The sequence below is a fragment of the Parasteatoda tepidariorum genome, chromosome 5 (genome assembly GCF_043381705.1).
Source record: "Parasteatoda tepidariorum isolate YZ-2023 chromosome 5, CAS_Ptep_4.0, whole genome shotgun sequence".
Classification (NCBI taxonomy): Eukaryota; Metazoa; Arthropoda; class Arachnida; order Araneae; family Theridiidae; genus Parasteatoda; species Parasteatoda tepidariorum.
This window is the reverse complement of record NC_092208.1, coordinates 57091073-57114953: the sequence shown is the minus strand read 5'-3', so window position 1 is coordinate 57114953 and position 23881 is coordinate 57091073. Positions and strand designations below refer to the sequence as shown.

At 26.7% G+C, this 23881-nt stretch overlaps 1 protein-coding gene across 1 annotated transcript; it reads left to right on the top strand.

Moving 5' to 3' along the window:
• The first annotated feature begins 3673 nt into the window (after positions 1 to 3673).
• On the top strand, positions 3674 to 22919 carry LOC107457106 (protein undicht). The gene is made up of 15 exons (XM_016075179.3): positions 3674 to 3796; positions 4290 to 4476; positions 6756 to 6817; positions 7011 to 7103; positions 7780 to 7992; positions 9332 to 9435; positions 9581 to 9686; positions 10478 to 10694; positions 11957 to 12021; positions 13291 to 13380; positions 13464 to 13703; positions 14959 to 15065; positions 15158 to 15299; positions 17521 to 17651; positions 21280 to 22919. The coding sequence occupies exons 1-15, from the start codon at positions 3736 to 3738 to the stop codon at positions 21295 to 21297; spliced, it is 1836 nt and encodes a 611-aa protein (XP_015930665.1). The 5' UTR covers positions 3674 to 3735; the 3' UTR covers positions 21298 to 22919.
• Positions 22920 to 23881: the final 962 nt, after the last annotated feature.

The following is a 23881-nucleotide window of genomic DNA, read 5'->3' as shown; positions in this document are numbered from 1 at the left end:
TTTTATTGAAACGATCTGGCCTGTGTACGAATTTTTAATTATTACTTTAAATTTGAAAACCTTTTTAAGTAAATAACACAAGTAAAGTAATCATATTCTTATAAATGAGACAAATAAAAAATCAATGTAAACAACAATTTTCACTTATTTTATTGTCATGAGACTTGTAAGTTGGTTTCTGTAGAATCATCTCAGATAATATTTTAAAGTAACGATTATTATCGGGGTGGGGGGTGGACGTAAATTTTATGTATTTTCTTTTCAGAGAAATTGAGTAAAATAGGATTAAAAAAAAAAGAAAAAGAAATCAAGTCTTCACAAAAAATGAGTAATTACATTTCGAGATTGGAGATCGAAATGGGCTGCAGGTGGCGTAGAGCAGAACTCTCTACCTATGGCAACACTTCGCATGCTTTCCCCATTAGCGTGTGGAGAGTCATACAGGAAGGAAGTACGTTGGTTTCTCTCTTGCTTTTCATATAGATTAAAATCTTTTAAGTTGGAAAACTACATTAAACAGAGTTCTAAAGAAAAGCATCACGAAAATTTTAAAAAATATTTTTATTAAATAAGAAAGAAAAATATTAAGAAAAGGGAAAGTATCGTAGTACATTACTATACAACTGAATAGAGGAGGAGAGGGAAGGGAGAAGGGTCAAAGGCATGAAACCGGTCTCTTTCCAGATGACGCATTCGAGCGTTGCAATCGCTAATAGCTTTTTAAGCCACATGACTATAACCCTTTGTTGTAATACCATGGATGGGTAATTCTCTCAGCAATCAAAGCCTTTTTTACCGTTCCCGTTGTATGTCTGCTCTGATAAATCAAATAAAAAAACGATACTGATCATACTATTCAGCAATACTTTACAAATTAAGCCTGATGGTGTTTTTTTCGCCTAAAAATAATTATTGTTCTTCATTTTCCTGGATTTTATGTTTGTTGTATGACCAGTATGACAACTTTGCATAAAATTAATACAACCGCAGTAGTTTAAATGTTTAGGCTTAGACGGTTTAGAACCATAATCATGTATGTGGACTTAACTTTTTAGTAAAATAAAATGTAGAAATACATAATAGTGCACAGTGCAGAAATGAATGTTCTACCGAAAGCAGTTTTTGATCTGATGTGATCTGATTTCACATACTAATTAATACGCTTTGAGGTGCTATTTTAATGGTTTGATTGGCGCGCATTATGTTTGCTAATTATTTAATTTGACGATATTTCAAATCAACAAAACAAAACACAAAAAACACAATAACTTAAAATAAAAATGCAAAGTTTCTTATGCCATTCATTTTTCATATTTCGCCATATATCTAGAGCTATAATAGCGAGTCAGAAGATTTTTTCCCCCAGAATTATCAAACTCATTTATTTAAAAATACTTCCGTGAATAAAACAAATTTTTTTTACTGCTTTTATTTATATTAAACACATATTTTTGAATCTCAAATGATGTAATTTTAAATGCTCAACTTGCTGTTTTCAACAACTGTACAATTTATTTATTTCAAAATTGAAGAGTTTTTTCCTTTGAATTCCCATTATTTAAGATGCTAGTAAAAACTTCATACATTTTTTTTATCATCGTTGCTAACTGAAGTTCTAGAGACTTTTCGAAATACGCAAAACTCAAAAAGTAGCATAAATATTAAGGAGCTTGTAAGGGTCTGTGATTGTAATGGAAAAAAAATGAAGTGTGAATTATTTACACTGTATTAGTAATAAAAGGGTTGTGAGAGTGATAACTCTTATCACATAGCACTTTTTGTGTTTAGAAAGATAATGAGATTTCAGTATTTTTCCCATGGCACTGTTATGAGCGTCACTCATGATTCTTTTTTAAAGATCACGTGTAGATGTTATGTATCTTTCTTAGAACTAAGAGTATGTTAGCAAAGGCAAGGCTTAAATATTTTAGTCTCTCTCTTTTATAAATCCTTCGAATTTATATATTTTGAAACCCCATGTAATATCGGGGCTATGATAATATTCGATCTTTATACTTTTAGTGTTGTGAATGCTCGCCCGTCAAAAATTGTTAAATGTGTTTTTATATGTTATACATTATTAATATTTTAAACTTTGTTTAAATCATCTCGTATTTTTTTTGTTTGTACTCATTGTGAGACTTGAATAATATTCCACAGAAATAAATTCCAAAGTTATTTATTTTTGAAAAATTTAAAAAGCAAGACTTTTGAACAAAGTATTTCCAGCACTATAATAGTTAATAAAAGTTTAATGTAATATATTTCATGGTTTATACGAAAGATAATATAAATAAACAGGGTTCATATAAATGAAAGCTAAGATAACGTAAGATTAACTAGTGATTAGAAGAAAACGCTACAAACGCAAAATTTAAGCAAGATTAAGGGTGAACATGTATTACAACTACTAGAGAAGTTTCAACAATAAAAATTTTTTCAAAAGGAGAATGTTTTTTCGTATGCTTATTTAAATGTTTGGGTATAATTTGTGGGTTTGTATAGAAATTAATGTATACTCTCATTAATAAATAATGTAATTAATTAATTAATGCAGTATATTCTCATATTTTTACTCCAAAACTTTAATTGTTAACATATAGCAACAAAAAATTCTTAAACGTGCTAAATATCTGCTAAAATAAAATTTTTTTTATCTCTTTCTTATTGCAGCGGATCGTCTCGCCATTACGGCGATAACGAACTATCCTGGAACGCCGGATTGGCGGAACATTCAAAGTTGGCAACCCTGCCACAGAGACTGTTTTTCCGCATTCGGGTTACAGCTTCGACCAGTGTAGCGTCGTAATTTTCACGTTCGTGCTAAGGCACGTGTTTATTTTATTCAAGATGTAAATTTACTAATTTCCTATTTCATTAAATATGTTTAACTTTTTATCTATGACTGGCATATATTAATTTCCTTTTAGATGTTTATTTAACTTTAAGTATTAATATTTAAGTAATTAATTTAATTGCATATGGCTTACCCATGTGCACTTAATTATTTTAAACTTTAAGGAATTTAATTTGATAATAATTTACGAAAATTTTCTTTAATTTTCTGAAAAATGGAGGGGACTTTTAAATGCTCCTAATTATTCAGTAGGACATTTACCCACTGTCAGCAGCACCATGGTCCCAAATTAAATTAATATGGTAATAAGGAAAAAAAATATAAAATACAGTACAAAACTGCCCGGAAATCCGACCGTTCATACCTAACATATCTTCAAATTGCCCAGCCTACAACCCAAGAGAACAACAGCTTGCTCAATGCTACCAATGGCTGTAGGTTCTCTATAGATATAGTTTCTCCCGAATTGGTAAGTGCAGTCAATTGTTGTTTCTTTCGGCAGAACTTAGTGTTTTTGTTTTTTACTGATTTTTTTTACTACAATCATGAACACGGAGACAGGAACATATATTTGTGGTATGAGATATTATTAAAAAAATATAATACGAAAGAAACATGAATTTCCTTCAAATAAAACGTTACGAACAAAAATTTAAAAAAAAAGAAAAGATTTCAGTTAATTTGGTTTAATTAATATTTTAATAACCTCTCATATAGTTTTATGAAATTGCCACGAGATGGCAGAGATGATTCAATTGGAAACCTTTTTGAGTTACAGAAATAGGTAGCTGAAAACGCTTTTGCAATAATTAAGCTATGAAATCTTTCATATAATGGCAACACAATAATGAAAATATTTTTACTGTTGTGTTTACAAAATGAGTGTGATATTTAATTATTTATGTTTGTTAAATATTTTAATCATATCATCAATTACAGGTATGATTGACATTTTTTAAAATGCTTTTTTATCTCTCAGTTCACATCTTTTCTCTGGATAATATCTCGTTTAGAAAAAAATATGAACCTTAGACCGCGCCCACTTTTTAACGTTTCAAAAATAAATAAAATATTCTTCTTCTTATTTTTCTGTAAAACTGTTGTGTGAAACTTCTTCCTATTGTTCCGTTGTTCAGTTTCTGTGATAACATTATAACTAAGAAATTTATTCTTAATTGTTTGAAAATTAGATTATGCTCTCTTGTTATTATTCATACACTTAACTGGTAGTCTTATAAAGACCGAAAGACATTTTTCTTCATTTTATAAATGCCATGATGCGAAAATCACCTCTTAGAAATATTGCTTCGCATATGTGTATTTATGCGTTCATAAGTTGTTTAAATGTTTGTAAAATAATAATTTTTAATGAAGGAATATTTTTCTGACATACATTGACTAAGAGTCTTATTTATGTTCACTTTTTTATTAGTTGTCCATGCTTACTATGATGATGGATATTGCGTTCTTCCTCAAACACTCCATGGTGAATGGTTTTCTCGTGAAGATGGCTTAAACAATTTTATAACAGTTGATAGTAAGTCGATTCAAGGTCGAGGAAAATGCAGAGAAATTTTAGACACCAACAATGATAACTTTACAATTCTTCTTCAGCAAGAGTAAGTTTATTTATCTATCATGTTCTTAAAGATTGTTAAAATATTGGGGATGTTTCCGTGTAACTGCAAGAAGATTTCTGTGGCTGAATATTTGCCAAGCTATGCAACTTTCAGGCATTGGCCTGACGAGAAAAAAAAATTCACAGAAAGGGTATAACTCGTAGCCACCCTCGGGCAAACCTCTACATGTTTTATTTTAATACTTCCCCTTTAAAATCAATTTGGCGTTGCAGATTGCGATAAGTAAATTTCCCCCTAACTACAATCTCTGGGGTGCCAAATAAATTTTAAACTTGCATTCTTTTTATATAAAAAGAACAAAACAAGTAGAGGTTTGCCTGAGGGTGGCTACAGTTATACTCTTCATGGTGGTCCCATTTTGTGATTTTATTATATATTTTTTTAAAGTTTCTAGCTAGCCTGGTAGTTACCAAGCTTTTCTGCTGAGCTTTCCTGGTTGTTGCCAAGGTTTTGCGATTTTTCTGTCTTACATTATGATAAGAAAATCTTCCCAAAATTGGTTTATTTTAGATCACTTAGTTGTAATATTTTTCTTTTATTATATGTTATTTCTATAAATTTTGACTCTATATTTTTATATTGGATTTTTAGTTGTTTGAGTTTTTGAATCTCGTTCGAAGATGTTCTGATGACACCATTCACAAACGCAAATAAGTTTATTCGGTTTTAAGAAAAAAGTGAAGATATTTGAGCTTTCTCTTCTTGTTATAAGCAAGTGATTTTGTATTGAATTAATTGTTCCGAAAACAAATGTTTCATTTTAATTTAAAATATTTTTCTACTCTATACCAATGGTATTTGTTGCTGTAACTTTTTCATGAAAATAAAAATTCATATGAAAGATTCATTTAGAAATTGTGAAAGTGATTGGTGCATTTTTAGCAGTACAATCAAACCAGATTCAGTCAGAAACTTCTCTAAGTTTTAAAAGTATTATTTTTATTGTAATTTGTATTTCTGATGGAATTATCTAGGATACTGGTAAAACAATTGTTAATAATTAAATAAAATAATTAAAAAAAAACTATTGAAAAAGAAAGCTATATATATGATGAAAACAATGATTTTGATCGTTTGAAAGTTGACCAACAGATGTTTGTTTACTTTTTATAATTTTAAAGAATTTGAAGCAATCTCCAAAAGCTCTGTGTCCCATAACTGACCGATTTGCTTACTTTATATATTTGTAAATTAATGTTTTAAATAAATTAAATTAGTGTCATCTTTTAAATTTTTTTTTTAAATGTTAATTTGGATTTAAATTTTTGGCTTTAGGCTTATCAATTCAAACAAAATAAAAATTTGGTTATTTTAGAGTTAATATTCATTTTTGTATTTTATCTTATTTTTTTTTTACTGTATAGTTAAATTTCATTGAATTAAAAGTCTTTGATATAGGTACATCTCCGTTAAAAGAAATTTCCCATTTTTTCCTTTTTATTTGGTTGGTTTCTTTTCCTCTTTTTTAATAATGGCAAGGTTTTTCATCCTCTTTATTCACTGAATATTGCAGTGTGCAAAATTTTCAATCGCCAGCTAGCTATAAGAGCCAAAATCTTTACTGTTTGTAAGTAAGTTTTGTCTTGTAAAATATTGTGCTAAAAAACTACTGTACTTTTTCCAATTTACTTTAGACAAGTTTTAAAAAGGATGAGCAAGTGTTTCAGATTTTAAAACGGGATGTTAAAATATGCATCACTAAAAACCAAAATCTATTAAATGCATAAATGCCTCCCTGCATATTTTTGACACCTTGTCTTTTCCTCCTAAAGAAAAAATTCTTCAATTTCAGATAGAAGATAAAGAAACTATTCATGTAATTAAACCAAATATCTTTAATAAACAATAGTAAATGTTTTGTTATTAGAGACATCAGAATTCAAGTTTAGGTTCGTTTCTATGGTATGGATTCAGATGTTGAAGAAGTTATCAGTGAAGAGTATACATTCAACGAGTTACTCAAATTTGGTCCAGATTATAAAGTTTTGTACTAATCCAGTTTTTAATGCTTTTATGGTTTTGGAAAATTTTGTAAATATAGTCGTCATAAAAAATATTAGTCTGGCTGGTTACTTTAAAACTGAAATTTCATACTCTGATGTAATTTCCAAACATTGTATGCTAAATGTTTTGTGTACAAATCTTTTTCTGTGTTGACTTATGTATGTATTTTTCTTCCCATTTATTCAGCATTGTAAATAACTTTCTAACATTATATGCTGAATTTTTTGTATTTACTAATGTTATTCTTTTTTCAGCAATTGTTATAACTGCATTCGTATATTAGTGAGAACTCTGAATGTGTTGGAGAAAATAGAAAGTAATTATATTAGTTTTTTTTGCTTTTATAAATAAAATGCCTTAGTTATTTTGTCAAGCAATATTAAGGGTAAAATAAATTGAAATCAATATTTTAAGAAATAATTTAGCTAATATTTTATTTTTGAAAACTTGTTTTTATTTTATTAAACAAAAATTTTTTGTTTCATTCTGCATCATTTCCTTTGTTTTAGCTGGATGTATGAGTCCTGAAAACAATGAGAAACCTACTCTCCAATCAATTTGTAAACACTTGGATCCTTATAAAGAGCTTATTACTTGGTTTTGTAAGTATCTTTCAATTGAAACATTAAGAAAAAGTCCTGTCTATCCTGTCCTGTTTGTATTCAGTAAATATTTCTGTAAATACTAATTTTAAAATGTTTTCCTTGAAATCTCACTTATTTATTATAGCCATACAGATTGACTCTTTGCGATGCTTTTCAAAATTTTTAAATTCTCCAAGGGCATTAGAAACAGTGATGTATGCTATAAGTTCTCAAAGAAATAATAAAAATCGGAAGTTTAAAACATGGTTTGTTAATTTAGGAAATATTTCCTTATCATGATCTGCCACGCCAACTACAATCGCCAAGGTGTCTAATTGATTTTAAACTGGAAACATTTTTGTTAAAAAACTACATTTATAGGTTTGCCGGGGGCGGCTACGAGTTATACCCTTCGAGTTGGTACTTTTCTGTGATTTTTTTTATAGTTATTCGCAGGCCGATCCCGGGAAGTTTACGAGAATTGGCGATTATGCTGCCACAGATCACAGTATGGAAATCTTTCCTTTTCTAGAATTATATAAAAGGGAATATTTCATTTGATTTAATTAATATTTTGAGAAGACATAAAAAAATTATATTTATGAATACACATTGTTGCAAGGCAAAGTATAGCAAAAGGTTCTTTTTATTGTGTATGTTCAGAATTAAATTGAATTATAATAATCTGTTTCAGCTAAAAACCCTACTCTAAAGAACTGTCGATCCAGTATGGAAGGAGTTTGGAAATTTGCATACATGAATAGATATTTATTTACTGGTGAATGTGAACATCCAGAAGCTAATATTACTGCGTGTCAGATTCCTGGGAGTCAGTTTTATATTGAAAACCAGCAATTCATCATGAATTATAAACATTGCGATGGTGTGAAAGATACACAAGATGCTGGTAAATGTCTACATTCATTTTTAAAAGTACTGGTTTGAAAAGATCGTGATTGGCTAAATTTTTGTGTGCTCATCACCTTTATTTTAATTTAATAAGTTTTTATTATGATGTCCTACTTCTGAGAACTTATTTCAATTCCATTAATAGTCAGTTTTAATTATCAGAGTTCTAAGTTGTTATTTTTATATCAATTTTGTGATTATTTGTTAAGTATGCCAAGAGCTGACTAATCCAAGATTTTTAACTTATTACCGATATTTGTGGAAAAGTTTAGCAAAATTTTATTTTTGTGAAAAATCATAGTGTTATTATATTATTCTTAGGAAAAATCATAGCATTTCATTATTTTCAGTGAAGAATTATGCTTAAAATAATATTAATAAAAGCAGCAATTTTGATTTTATATTTTAGTTCATTAATTATCAATTTTAATTATCGGAATACTAAGTTGTTATTTTTAAATCTATTTTGTGATTATTTTTCAAATATGCCAAGAGCTAGCTAATCCAAGATTTTTTGACTTAATACCTAATTTTGTGGAAAAGTTTAGCAAAATTTTATTTTTGTGAAAAATCATAGTGTTTCATTATTTTCAGTGAATGCTCAAAATAATAATAAAAGCAGCAATTTTGATTCTGTATTCCAGTTTTCTATAATAATAAACTATTAAGATACTTGTTTACAACTCTTTATAACATAATACTTATTATTTACAATTAATTCTAACTCACTTTACTTTTCAAAGCTTATGTTGCAAAAAGGCCACTCATTTGATGAAAATTTACTGACTCTGATTTTTAATTTTTTTGGGACGGTTATTTACCTATGCTAATCACGATTTTTGTGAAAGAACCAATTTTATAACAACAATCTGTTAAATGATACTAAAATTCACGTGTATTGGGCCCTGTTTGCTTTGCTGTACGAATCATAGTGTTTGTGTATTGTTGTTCACCAAGTTGTTAATATGCATATACGTTTTCTTATTTGAGTGATGTAAACATTATAATAATAAAAAATTAAGCATATATTATGCTTTCAAAATTATATATATTTTTCCTGTATGGGTAATAAATTATTCATTGTAAAAATAACTTTCTCAAATTAAAAATAATCTGCGTAATAATAAAATTGCAAAAGAAAATCTTTTTTATAAAATATATAGTTGAGCTTTTAATGGTGTATGACTCTACTCTGATAAATTGTTTTTTCCTTCTCTTCACTTTGTTACTTAATAAAATTAATAACGTCTGCTATTTAGTAAAATATGCTTATGATCTATAAGAATAAAATGCTAGAATGATTCTGTTTCAGCTATAAGTTGTGATTTTGTTTTCAGAGGTGCAGTACAAGTGCCTTGGTGATTGGTATATTGGCAAAGATCATTATTGGGCTGTCTTGAATGCTCGAGAATCTAGAATAGAAGAAGCCTATCGTTGTTTTGTGAGTAAAAGAAAAATGGTTTAATATTTTGTAAAAAATTTATTTTGAGACGTTTTTCAAAATGCTAAATAATTTTTTTCTATATTATCTCTTATGTTTTATTGTTTAATAGTGATAGGAAATTGAATGAACAATTGTTTTGTAGATTGCTAACAGAGATGATGATTTCTATATATCTTTGTCCATAACAGCAGAATGCAATACTTTAAAAACTGCTCAAAGTGGTCCTGAAAGATTACATCTAAAGCCAGGTAATTACAACATAAGTAAAACATAACTTTGAATGATAAAGAATGTTAAGTTTTTGAATTTTATTCATTTTATATTTATAAATTAAGAACCTTAAATGATGGAAAAAAATAATTTTTATTACTGCACATATCCTAATTATATATATATTTTTTGTTGAAAAATCTGGCCACGCACCCTGTTGCAATTGTTTCCTATGTATTGACACTTAGTAGAAAATGTCAATTTTAATTCATTAATTCCTGTTGACTTTTTGTTATTTGGGTTTATGGAAAGACATTTTAAAATTACAACAAAAGAACAGATGGTTTCACATGATTTTAAAAATACTGATTTGGTGATCAAATGCTGCAAAATTATTCTTGTTGATTTTATTTATAAGAGTGCAGAAAAGAAATATTTTCTTAAAATATGATATAAAGTCCGAATGGAAATCATTCTTTTTAATAAATATATTGAGCTTTAAGTTATATTGTAAATAATTTATTGATGTATTTTTAAACAGTCTGAAAACAAATCATCTGTGATTTATTAGTTAAAACCACCTCTATATAATCTTATAAGAAATTCTTCTGACCGTAATGCACAAATAGTTGTTGGATAAAGTTTCAAAGTAAGCAATAATGATAAACAGGTTTTTAAGCACATGTTAAAAAATTTGGTGCAAATTTGTTGAGATTTAAAGATTTGTGTAAGAATAATTTTTTTATACCTAGGGTATCTTTTAGAATAATGCAGAAAAATATTAAATGGCTGAAAATGTTAATAAAGTTGAGAAAACTTATTATTTCAGTTAAGGCTGAGTATGTTCCACCTCGATGCAAGTTTTATGATAATTTCACTGGAATCTGGATGAACACTGCTAATTTTGATGCTGAAGTAGTTATAAATGCAACACATATTGTGGAACGTTGGAAACCTGATACTGGTCGAATTAAAGAACAAGTTTATGTCTGCCATGAAAGAAGAGATTCACGTTATGTCTTGGCAAGAATGGGAATCAATGGATGGTAACATATATTCTACAGAAGCTTCTTTCTAAATTTAATTTAATTAATAATTTTAGCTCCTTAGTTAATGTAATTCGTGTTTAGGTTCTCTTGCATTTTACTTATAGAGCAGGAGATCTTTATAATCTGAACTTTGAATTATGTGTTTTATGAATCATTAATCATATCAAATTTAAAATCAAATCATGATAATATGTATGTTGAACAGGTCCATATTAGTGCTTTAAAATTCTTTTTAATTACTAATGCTTTAAAATAGAAAAATATGCCCTTGAATATTTGTTATTTACTGGAAAAAAAATTGGAATTATTAAGAGCTTTAGGATTAAAAACAAACAAATTTATCAATTTTGGTTTGCTTCTAGAGGTAGCAATGTTTTTGCAAATAATTCCTTTTTCAGGCTATGAACAGTCAATAGTTTTCATTCGATAACAGAAATTTTTTAAACCACAATTTTCATTGTTGATATTAGCAAAAATAATGTCTTTATGGAAAATTGAAGTTTATATAATTTCATCATACAGATCCGTAACTGAATATCTGTTTTGCCCAAAATGATTGACAATTTGAAAAATCAATGAAGGAAAATTGGAAAGAGATTTAAATGCACCATTTTCTGTAAACTGGTTAGGAAGCTAAATAATTTATTAGTACTAAGTTAATACATTATTCATAAAGTTTGTCAATAGATGGTGGGGTTAGCTGAAAGAACTACAAAGCAATGTTTTCAGTTGCATGTCAGATCATTCCAACTGAAAATTTTAATTGTTGTTGCAAATAGTGAGTATTTTGAATACAGATTTACATTGATTTATAGTTTTTCTCAGTTGGTTGCGATCATGATCTTGGCAACTAATTTTGAATTTTGGTTAAAATGTACAACTAGATTCACTAGTAAAACTGAGCAAATCATACAATTTTATCTTTTTTCAATTTTGTTTAACTGATTTTTCAAATTTTTGTTTTTTTGCCAACTGGTGATCTATGATGTTTTGCATCACTGCGATGTCTTACATAATTTATTTTATATATCTGTTCTAAAATCCAAATTATAAAAAGAAATATTATATTATTAACATCATGTATTTATCTATCTTTTTTTTTAAAAAAACAAAATCTGAATCTAATTTATATGTATTAAAAATTTTTTAGGGTATGTAAAAGATTTTTATGAAGATTATTATAATTTTCTTGTTTGTATTTTTTTAAAAATTTTGTTGCATTATTCATTAATTCTTAATCTTTGAATAATTTTTTTCAGTCAAAAGGATTTCATGTGCTTTGATTTTTTACCTCGTCATCATAATATTATTAGATATAGGAAAGGTAAATGTTCCACTTTTATTTATTATTAATTAATTAGTTATATATATATTTCAATATTTTAAATATTAAAACTAAAATAAAAATTAAGTTTCCCCTGTCCTTTGTTCAAGATTTATTTTTATGTACTTTAGAACAGAAATTTCATGCCCTGCATTAATTAAAGTGTTAATCAGACTAAAACAGGGTGCGTAACATTTTTAAAAAGTGCTTAAAGGTGCTTATTTTCAATTTTTGTTTTTTAAAAGCCCTTAAAGGTGCTTTTTTCATTGGATGTTTTTAAAAAGTGCTTAATTTTTCCTTTTACAAAATGAGATTCTTCCTTTACCATGTTGATTTTCACTACAAATTATGCAAAATGACACAGTTCACATTGTTCTATTCAACGTTAGAAACTTGCTTCGCATTTTTAATAGTTGTCAACAGAAAACTTACAATTCTAGGAAAAATATGGTAGTTTGATTTAAAATACAATCTAATATAATAAATATAATATTGCGATTCATCTTCATTCAATTTTGAAATATTATATCCCAATTCTTATAAGAACTAAGTTATTTCTTAAACTAATTACTATCAAAATGTAATATTCTTCATCGGTAGGTAATTTAATTATAAATTTTAGTTTTAAATATTATATTAAATATGTATGGTATATAAATTGATATCTTGATATTAAGTTTTTACCCTTAAAGGTTTCAGGGTTTTTTCCTTTGTGTTGTAGTTACCCCTGGACATTTTGGATAGAATTAAAAACATTAATAAAATTTCATTGTTTTTTTATGATTCTTTTGAGAAAATTTTGATTTTCGAATAATGTGCTAAATTAATGTGTGCTTTGACCTCAAAATCAGAATAAATGTTAGGTTTTTGACATATTTTGTCGCATTTCTCAAATTTTCATTAAATTTTCTTTATATGCAATAACGAAAAATTAATTAAAATTATTGCAATGAAGATCTTATTTTCTCTTTTGAATTTGAAGCTATATGATAAAAAATTAACTCATATTCTTAGGTGAATTTTTGGCTAATTTCCTTCATTTTTTTTTTCCTTCAGGGATTGTGCTATGTAATATGTTACTGTAAAAACATTTTTTTTAGGTGTTTATTTTTGTTTTGTTATGTATAATTATAGTGTAGCTTTTATATGTTTTGTAAAATGATTTCGTAAATTTTTTTATGGTTTTAGTTGGTTTGTTTTTCTTTGATTGACTTTAATTAGTGTAATAATTAACTTTATATCTGGCTAAAATTCAAGTTTTATTTGTAGGAAAATCTATGATGGTAGATGATTTTTCAACTGTATGTTCCTGGACTATGTTTCCAAATAAGCAACAGTGGCGATATGACATTTTAATAAGTGCGTGAAATATTTTTTTCCGAAACATATTATGTGCCTAAAATATTTATTGTTATTTAAGTAATTTTATTTTTCATTTATAGCAAAAAATCCAGTTTCAATAAAATGCCCCGTTGCTGGAAAATTTAAATTTGAACAAAAGGGAGATATCTTGTTTGAAACAAGAATTAGAGGTGGTGTTACTTCAAGTCCTCGTCCTAATGTTAAGTGTCAAGACATCATATCAGACTTTTCTGTCTGTGATGCTGATCAGAAAATTATTTACATTGATGCAGAATATTGCATATCAGTAGATTATTTTGGGAGACCTGTCGATATTTACAGTAAGTAAACTTGCTTTTATATGTTGCACATTATGCTAATTTGTTTCATATTTATATGCTTGTTTATTTCAATTATGTGTGCTTGTTTTGTAATTGTTTTAATAAACAGTATTGAACTAAATTTTTTTCTAATGATTTCCAATAATAAAAGCTGGAATAGAAGCATTTTAAGCTTAAAATTTATATAATTAGCTAATTTTAATTTATGTAAAACATTGGCTTTCTTGATTTATTTTAGTTTTTCATATTACATTATATTAGTTAAGGCCCTTATTATTATTTTCTTATAAACATTCATTTAAGACAAAAATTTGACTTTAGATTGATATCTGATTGTAGCTTTTTCAAAATGAAATCTATTATAAATATTTCATGTTACAAGAAGCCTGAAAGAATGTTAAAAAAAAAAAAGCATTTTTTCCCCAAAACTTATGTTTTTGAATTTATGTTAGAAATATTGGTTCTGTGAAATTATTTTCGGCATATAAGGCTACTATAAAGGCTATTTTAAATCTTACCATATTTTCTTGCATTGATATAAAGTAATTCTAATGACAGCTTTAAAAATATTATTACAGACCTGTTTTCCTCCAATCTTTTTTAAATTTTTATTTTATTTTATATATAAATATATATCTATAGTAATGAATTTAAAAGTGTTATTGTATTTTAATTTTTAATTCTTCTACTGGCACTACTGTGCATTGCCAGCTCTGGTTATCTCAAGCAGCTTGTTTTATCTCGAGCCATCAGATGCTAGTACTTTCCATCGATTAACCTCCTCACTGCTTTTCAACATCATCTAACCATCTGTCTCCTTTTTTTAATTTCTGATTTTTGAGAAGCTATTTTATTAATAAGGATATTGTTATCATATCTACAAATATGTTTAAGCTATCTCATCTGCTGGATTTTTATTATCTTCACTATATTTGGTTTTCTAAATTTGTTGTATGTAAGTTGTAAATTATTTTCCATATATTTTCCTTGAACTGCACCAGAAAATCTTCTCAAAATCTTTAACTTGTAATTAAGTAATCTATTTTATTTAGATTTATTCAAATATATAATGTATTTTGAAATTACTATATTTTATTAATTATGATTATTATGTACTTTAATTTATGAAACTAGTAGAATCATACTATTCTTAATTGCACATATTTTTCAATATGAATTATGTAACCTTAAAAAAATTGTAAATTAGACGATTTCTTGATTGTAGATTACCCCTATTTCCTTTTTTTTCTGCTAGGTGAGCCTGATCACAAAATGAAGTGCATTGGGTTTTGGAAAGAAAATTTGAAATCCTATTTAATAACATATGATGAAGAAGATGCTTATAGCAAATTTAGATGCTGGGTAAGTGTGAAGATTGATCCGCCTTTAAAAATGTTAGTCATGCAATCATTCTGCTGACTCAGATCTGTAAATATTTTATTTATATATGCTAGGTGTATCAGAAGGCTGATTTAAATCGTTTGTTAATGTCAGAGTCAGTTGGTGCTTTTTGTCATATAAAACAAGATGTTTCTAGTTACAATGCTTCTGAAGGAGCTCAAGTTTCTTTGGTTATGGCAGAGTATGAAAGAGAACGTAAGTTTTTTTCTAATGTTCATAGTGATGTGGTTTTTTTTTCTCCTTAAAGAGAGCCAGACAGTATTTGTATTTATTTTGTAAGACCTTCTGTTAAGGTGTAATAATTTAAATAAGTGTTTATTTGTTTTAATTGCATAAAATCATAGCTTAATAATTACTCCAAATTAAAACCAAAATCTTTATAATTTTAGTTTTCACATTGTTTTATTAAATTCAAGGCTTTAAATTTCCACATGCAAATATATATAGCATAGATGGCAATTACATATATTTTACTCTTTCTTAAAAGCATTATAAAGAAAAAGATCCTGTTTTTTTTCTGTAAGTCACAGCTTTAGTATAAATAAATTAACGGATTTATGCTTTTACTGCTAATTTATATATTTATATAGATATTTATATGAATTTTACCTTAATTCTTATTATTGAAAAAAAAAAAAAATGTTTTATAAGGCATTTAATTTTGCAGTTGATTGGCATATGTGTGTTACAATATATTAGTGTTTAAGACACATATCAAAGTTAAAAGAATAACGAATGCCAATTTTTTTTTAATAAATAAAAAAGATTATTCAAATTAAAAATTCCATCTAATTAAATTACAGAACCACATTATCATCAAGTCAATGTAGGGCAGTGTAAAAAATGCTTAATACAATATTTTTTCAAAGTGTTTTGAATATTTGATTTCAAACACCTTTATTTTGGTTCTGTTTGCATTATCAATAGTGGAACGTAAATACAAAATCATATATTTCAAAAAACCATTTGACTATGTAAAGAAATAAAACAAGTTTTTCTTGATACTGCAAAAACAGTCTTATAATCAATTTGCAATGATAACGTAAACAAAAGTCTGAAAAAAAGATCACATGACAGAAAATCACTTGACATTCCATATTGATTATCAATTTCTCATTTGTTAATAATTATTTTGTTTGTTTTTTTGTCCTTTGAAGTTTTCTTGTCAGTTTTGTTAAGATTAGCAGACTCCAATATTGAAACGGTTATTCTGTGCTTTTTCTGTGGTTCCACTGTAGATTTCGCTTTGCAAAAAATAGGCCTAAATAAAAAAGTAAATAAATAAATAAGAACTCAATCAATTCAAGGTTTAACAGTCAGGAAAATAATCATTTTCTGAGTTACTGATCTAAAATTTCTACTTTAGTTTAATTTGTGGTGGTTTGATCATGTATATTTAGGTCTCTGACAAGTAAAATATTTTGCATTTTTCCTGTTGAATTTTTTATTTTATGAATGTGTTAATGAGATTCAAATTGTATTTCCTAAATAGTCCACATCCAGGGGTCTGTCCAGGCCGAATTTACTACCGTTTAGCGGTACCTACACAAATTCAACTTTAGGAAAAACGGTAGTTTCACAAATTCAATTTTAGGAAAAACGGTAGTTTCACAAAATACTTTTTCTTAAAATTTCATTTTTTTATCCCTTAAGAAACGATAAATCTATATTTTTGTGTTGATTTTTTAATATGATTTTTAATTTTTCACAAATTACGTCTAAATTTTCACAAAATAGGTACCTGTCAAAAAAACCTAGACAGACCCCTGACATCAATTCCTGGAGTTCAATACCTTTTGTATTAGCTGTTTTCTTAACATTACTTTATGTGAAAATTGATTTTACACTTGTACCATTTTCCGAATTATTAAAGCTTTAGTTTTATAAGTTGTCTACATAGCAGATATTGATAGAACATGAAACTAACTTGCACATTTCAGTTTGTTGTATGGGCAATTAATATAAAAAATAACGTTTTGAATCAAATTTATACTATTCAATAGAATTTATATTATTCAATAGAATTTATATTATTCAATAGAATTTATACTATAGAATTTATATTATTTCTCTTGTTTTTCAAATGCAGTGAAAACATTGTTCTTCATTTCATTTAATGCAAAATTGAAAGTACTTTTAAATGTCTATTTATGTTAAGTAATAGTTTATAATATCTTATACTATATTAATTGCAATATCTTTTTAACACTTCGTCTTCTTTCTTGAAAATAGTTTTGTTTGTATTGTATCAAAAAATATCCTGATCTTTATTTTCAACTATTAAGATGCTTGATATAACTAACTAACATTTTCAAAAAGTTTCTTTTTTTTTATTCTATTATTACTCTACGAATATGTTTTTGATAAAATATAGGTAAAATCCTTTACCAATTTGAATACATTAATATATTTCCAGATGATGATTGCCCCATGTACTTTGATGATGGTACAGATCCTTATCGACCAATATCAGAACAAGTAATGGTGTTAAATTTGTCTGTTAGGAGTTCCCTACATTTGCTGTTATATTTCCTGCAGTTTTATGTGGTAAGTTTTGATTTCATATAAAAGTAATTGAATTTTAAGTTGCCCTCATTAAACAGCTGCTTTTGTGAATAAGTTTTCTGAATATCATTGAAATGTTCTTTAACATTTTTTTGCTACTTGTGTTAATGGTTTATGTTATAAATATTTATGTGTGGCTGCAAAATTTGAAATCTGGCATTCTATAGGGTGTTGAAAATTAGTTAGAAAGTATGAAACTATTAAATATTTTATGTAAACTATTACAGTATGATATGCATCAAGCATTCTATAGAAAGCTGGTAGTTCTCCTTATCTTACATGCAAGTCACTTGGGCAGAGATTTTTTTCCTTTGTTTTGCACAGTCACATTTTTCCTGAGATTACACCATTGCATTCGACTTTCATTGATGAGTTTTATCCCCTTCCCCCCCTCCAAATTAATAAATAAAATTTCTCCTTTTCAAAGAAAGCTTCCCTTTTCACATTCAGGAGAGAAAAAAAAAATTAGTTTTTACGCTTTTTTCTGCTGATGTAGACGTGATTTAAAATTACATTCACATGGTTTCAAAGCATACATTGCGATTTGTTTTTATTCAAATTAAGATTTCACATTGTGTTTCGTATTTTCACAATTTTATATTGAATATTGCATTTTGTATTCACATTATTTAAAAGCGACTATTATGATTGCTGTTCAGGTGACTTAATAATTATAAACCAGAATTCATATTCACACAATTTTGAAATCAAGCATCAAGATTCGTTTTAACGTGATTTTAAACTCAAACATCCAGATTCATAATCAAACAATTTAAATAAAATCACGCATCAATATTTTTTATTCAAGCATTAATAACATTCTGTGGATGAATGCTTCCTACTTATTTTTTTATTGCTTACATTTCAGGTATTTTTTGAATTATTTAAAATGTGATTTTGCACATAACACTTTTGGATTTCTATTTTCAGCCATTTGGCTTTCTACCAAACGCATCCTTATGGTATGAACCAATATAGTTTTGTAAAAATAAAAACTTTTTAAAAACATCTGTGATTTTAAAACAAATTCCCCCAAAATGGGGTGGCAACTAAAGGGTTAAAACTAGTTGCTTGCGGAAAGTTTTTCATTTTATTTTAGTCTGGTGGTCCGGTTTTACCAGGGCTACTAAAATTTGACTTGAACAGCCACAATATAAATTATAGGTGGTCCCTGGGACCAGAAATGGATCTAAAGAGATGATATGCTGTTTCAAACTTTTGAATATTGGATTTAGTCTTTGTGATTCAGTCTTTGTTTTTGTTACAAAAAAGCATTTATTATATTGTGAACATTAAATTATTGCAATTTTTTATATAAATTCACTTTATATTAACTTGAAAAAAAATCTAATGAAGACATTTAAATGGATCAACAAGAATGCATATGGACTAGTAATATCTTTTAGTTACTACTATTTCCCGTACAAAAAACGTAAGTTTTTAATTTCTTCGCATGTTAAATAAAATTAAATAAAAATGGTTGTAACTATATTACAAAAGTTTTTAAAAATTATAGTGACTAAACATTCTATTTTTAAAATCAAATAAGAGATTACATATTATGAATTTTAAACTCCTAGATTTTGAAAGAATTGTGTGATTGAATGGTTACTTTGGCTAGGATCCACAAAAATCTTTTTTTCCTTGAAGTATAAAGTGGTTTCTAAAATATTTTTAGATTTCGTTTTTCTTATACTCAAAGGTTTTAAGCTAAAATCATTTTGTTGTATTTTGAAAGTAATTTCCACCAGTTATCAACCTTATGTAAAGAATGGTAGGTGAAAAATTAAAAAGCAAAAGAAAAGACACCTCAATTTTTATGCACATAGTCTTCTAAAATCTTAACTGTCCTTTCCTTAGTGACAGGAATACATACCTGCCAAGTCTTCTGCATTTTACAACTCTCTTCTGTTTCGCCATACTTTCTCAAAAACCTCTGTATTTTTTGAAGAAATTTTAAGAAAACTTTTTTTAGTGATAAAATAATGGCAAAAATACTTATTTTTTTCCTCAACAGATGGCGCTATTGCCAGTACTGCAGTTCATGCACAGCCATACTAACCAAACCATAAATAGTGGGACTGCTTCTGTGAGTCATTTATTCAGTGAATCGTTTTTTCTCTGATAATGAACTTCGTTATTTACCTACAAGCTAACTCTTGAACAGAATTTTGATAAAAATTTCCTATGCAAAGCCAAATCAACTACTTATGTAAAAATTCTGTAAAATAATGCTAATTACTTAAAATTATGAAAATTATTTTCATGTTGAGTACTTATAGCTTAAGTAATTCTGAATAATGGTTTAAAAAATCTTTTTCAGATTAAGATTTATTTTCATATTTTTTACTTCATTAAATGTGAGTGCTTATATAATTTCAAATTTTGACTTTTTGACTAACAGGATTATGCATGATGCATCAAAACTGTACACGTAGCTCAAAACATGATGCTAGTAAATTCTCCGTTATTTTATTTCTCCAATGTTGGCAGGTATGGGAATAACTTGGAGAAAGTTTAAAACAAAATATTTTCCTCGCAACAAATCGGAAATTCATTTTTCAAGATATTAGGATTCCTTAGTGACTACAGTTTTTTGAAATCATAAATAGACCCTAACACTGCTTCGCCACACAGAGCTTAATGGTGCAAGGTACATGTTCTAGCTTTTCTTTCAATATGATAACAACCATTTTATTTATCAGGCTTGAATCCAATGAATTCTCTTTTTTTTTTGTTGGTTCATCTTATCCACAAGCGTTTGTGCTAAACATTATAGACTTTGGCACCCCGATAAAAATGAGTTGTGGTTTATATACATACTTTTGCATTAAAGCCAAAGGTTGAAATTTGTAATAATTATAATAATACAGTACAGAACCCGTTATCCGGAAATCAGAAAACCGGAAAACCAAAAAACCGGAACGAAATTCAATACATTTTCTCGCCGTTTTTTAAAAAGAAATTTTTTCCTCATAAGATTTTACGATTTTTCTTTCTTGTTTTACCTTACCATCATTTTGGAAATAATCATTAGTGTATTACTTCATCGTTTTTTCTTATTTCTAAGATTATTTCCATTTTTTTTTTTTTAGTTTGGTTTAACTATAAAAAAACGGCTTTTTGTAGCGATTCAGAAAACCGGAAAAATCAGTTATCCGGAATAGCGATGGTCCCGACCGTTCCGGATAATCGGTTCCCTACTGTACTTTGAAAATTTGTAATAATAATAATTATATAATATTAATATGTTTATTTAAAAGTTTGGTTCTCATTTTTTACTGAGCATTAAAAATATGCATCACATGTCTGTTTGTTCAAGTGATTTTTATTCTCCTCTGTACGAAATAAATTTTCCATTTGCATCCATATTATGTACTGCAATGCAAGCAGAATAATTGTTTCTTGGTTGTAATCTTTTCATACTTTATATTTTATTTGGTTACATTAAAAGTGAATGAAAACTCAGATAAGTATATGAGACTTTCATTGGGAGTAGATGGTTTTGCCAGAAAATTTTATATGAAAGTCAGGATTTTCAAAAATATCTATCTGTATATTTGTTTATATTGCTATTTTTTATTTCTAATATATGTTTTTCTCTCTCCAGGTAATTAGGTTGGTTTAAAATTACAGAATACTTTGAAATTTCATTTCAAGTAAAATTCCGTCCTTGTATTGCGAGTGAAAACTTGAAGATGTGCTTTCTTTGAAATCAAACACTTATAGTATTAATTGCAAACTGATTGAAATCTTTGTGATTTTCATTTCATAGTATAATTTGCATGCCTTTCATTATAGAGGATTTTTTTTCATATTGGCTAAAAATTCAAATATTTGATTTAATATTAGTTTTGACCACTGCAAAATTTTTTAAACATATAACTTGTTTGCATTGAAACATACAATTATCATGCTATGCTATTTTTATGTCACTACCATAATAAGAATCATAAAAAAGTGTCAAAGTTGACAGCTCTGTTATAATGGGACTGAAAATAATTAAATAGGAAGCCAATCACTATTTTATAATTCAAAACAATTTTTAAAGGTGATTTAAATAATGAAAGTGTTCATTTTTCAAATCTTTTTTTTTTTTTAAGAAATTTTATTGGTCATTATATTTCATGAAAGAAACTAGGTAATGGAAATAAAGTTCATTTTATTGAATATAATTTCATTGAATAGCCATTGATTTTGGTTTAAAAAAAATTATTGAAAAGTAAATATTTAACTACTTGAAGTAATTCCATAAATAATTAATGATTATGTTAGTAAAGAATAAAAGAAAGTCTTCTAGAATTATTTCAAAAGAAATTCTTAGTTAAACTTTTGTATCTCAAGTTACCTGTTCTGGCAGTATAATAATTTACTTTAATATTGCTTAGATTCCCTTTTATTTTAAATGATTTATTTTAAATAACTTAATGAAAAATTTAAAATTAAAAATTTAATGAATGTTTAGTAATTATAAAAAAAATTAATGTACCTTTTATTGAAACTCTTCTTCATTTTGTATTATAATCAAATGCTTTTTTTACCTCTTCGACTTTTTATTCATTTTTTTACATAACTCATTGTGTATACTCATTTGGTTCATTGTGAAAATTTCTCAATCTTTTCATTCTGTTAAACATTCCATTTTAAAATGTTAGTTGTTTTGTGTAATTAATTGATCCTATTTTTTTTTTTTATAAACAATCCTTTTTGAGCTTGAAATTTTGAATATCAAAAACTTTTAAATATTTTTAATGAAACCTAAATAATTGTAAATAAAATAAAAATGAAAAGTTTAAAATATTTTTTATAAGCAAATATGTTATAATTAATGTGTATATTTGACTAGTCATTATTATCCTTTTAATGATTTGATGAGCATTCATTCAATGCTTTTACATGTTTGTTATAATTATAATTTTTTTTTTTTTTACATTCTGAATCTCAACATTCTCCTTAGTTTTAATTCTCGAATCTCTATAGATCTATGTGATACTTACCTTTTTCATTGCAAAATGTAAAATTTTTGTATTGAATTTATCTCAATTGGAAAATCAAATTACAAATTATATTGTTGAACGTTAAAGAAAAATGTTTAGAGTTTATATGTACTGTAATATTATCTATTTCCTACAAAAGAAATTAGTAATTAAAGATTGTTTCGACACACATTTAACAGAACGTTTCTCAACTGCTCTCACATTGTGTGTGAGTAAACTGTGTCAAAATGGTTTAAAAAAAAACAAAGAAAAACTCATCTAATATATAACAGCTAATAAGATTTAAATTGCCCCCTAACAACTGTTTATGAGCAGAAAATGAATGGGAAGTCCCTATTGGAGAAACCACAAATTACTAATTTTCTTAACTGAGAAATGAAAATTCCTAGTTAATGATGTATATATATATATTTTTTTAAAAAGAGGAAGGAAATAATTTTTTTCTCTATGCGATTTAGTGAATAAACGAGGAAATGCAACATTGGTTTCACGTAAAATAATTTGGTTCCTCTAAATTTTATTTATATAAGTGGGTTATTCAATTATCCGATAAGTAATTAAGTGGGAACGACTGTATTGATAAATAATGTAAAGACACTCTTTTAAAAATTATTTAAATGTATTTGTTTACGTATTATTTTAAGTCTCTACAAATGTAATTTTATGTTTTATAATTATAAACATTGTTTAGTTTTTGTTCAAACTGCTTATTTAGAGTGAATGTATTGAAAGCAGAATCCAAGAAACTCAAATAATGGATTAGGATCTTAAGAATGAATTGATCTGTTATTATTTTGTGTATGAGCATTTTTTGTTTAAAATATCTGGTTTAGGGTTTTTGTAAACAATTGTTAAATCAAAATTATGTGTTTGGGACCTGGTGATTTATTTAGAATTATTTTACACTTTTATAGCAATTTATTTTTATGTAGAACTATTTTTTTAGATTAAATGAGTTGATTTGATTTACTTTGTTATTAAAATTTTATTTTGTTATTCATATTCATAATTCAATATTCTAATGCTACACTGAATGTAAGTGAAATTCATTAAATTATTATTCTTTTAATTAACTTATTTTATCTTTAAATATGGATAATGGATCAAATTTCTTTAGGTTTTTCTAAATTGCAGCTTTTTTTCCTCAAACTAAGTTTAAGTACATATAGTAGCATTTTTTGTTGTTTACTTTATCTAGGGTATTTTTTATATAAT

Excerpts from the sequence above, each read along its gene's own strand:
- LOC107457106 (XM_016075179.3), top strand. The coding sequence starts at position 3,736 with ATGAGTGTGATATTTAATTATTTATGTTTGTTAAATATTTTAATCATA. Across the intron at positions 9,436-9,580 it reads AAGAAGCCTATCGTTGTTTT|ATTGCTAACAGAGATGATGA; the intron begins GTGAGTAAAAGA and ends ATTGTTTTGTAG. Across the intron at positions 13,704-14,958 it reads GAGACCTGTCGATATTTACA|GTGAGCCTGATCACAAAATG; the intron begins GTAAGTAAACTT and ends TTTTTCTGCTAG.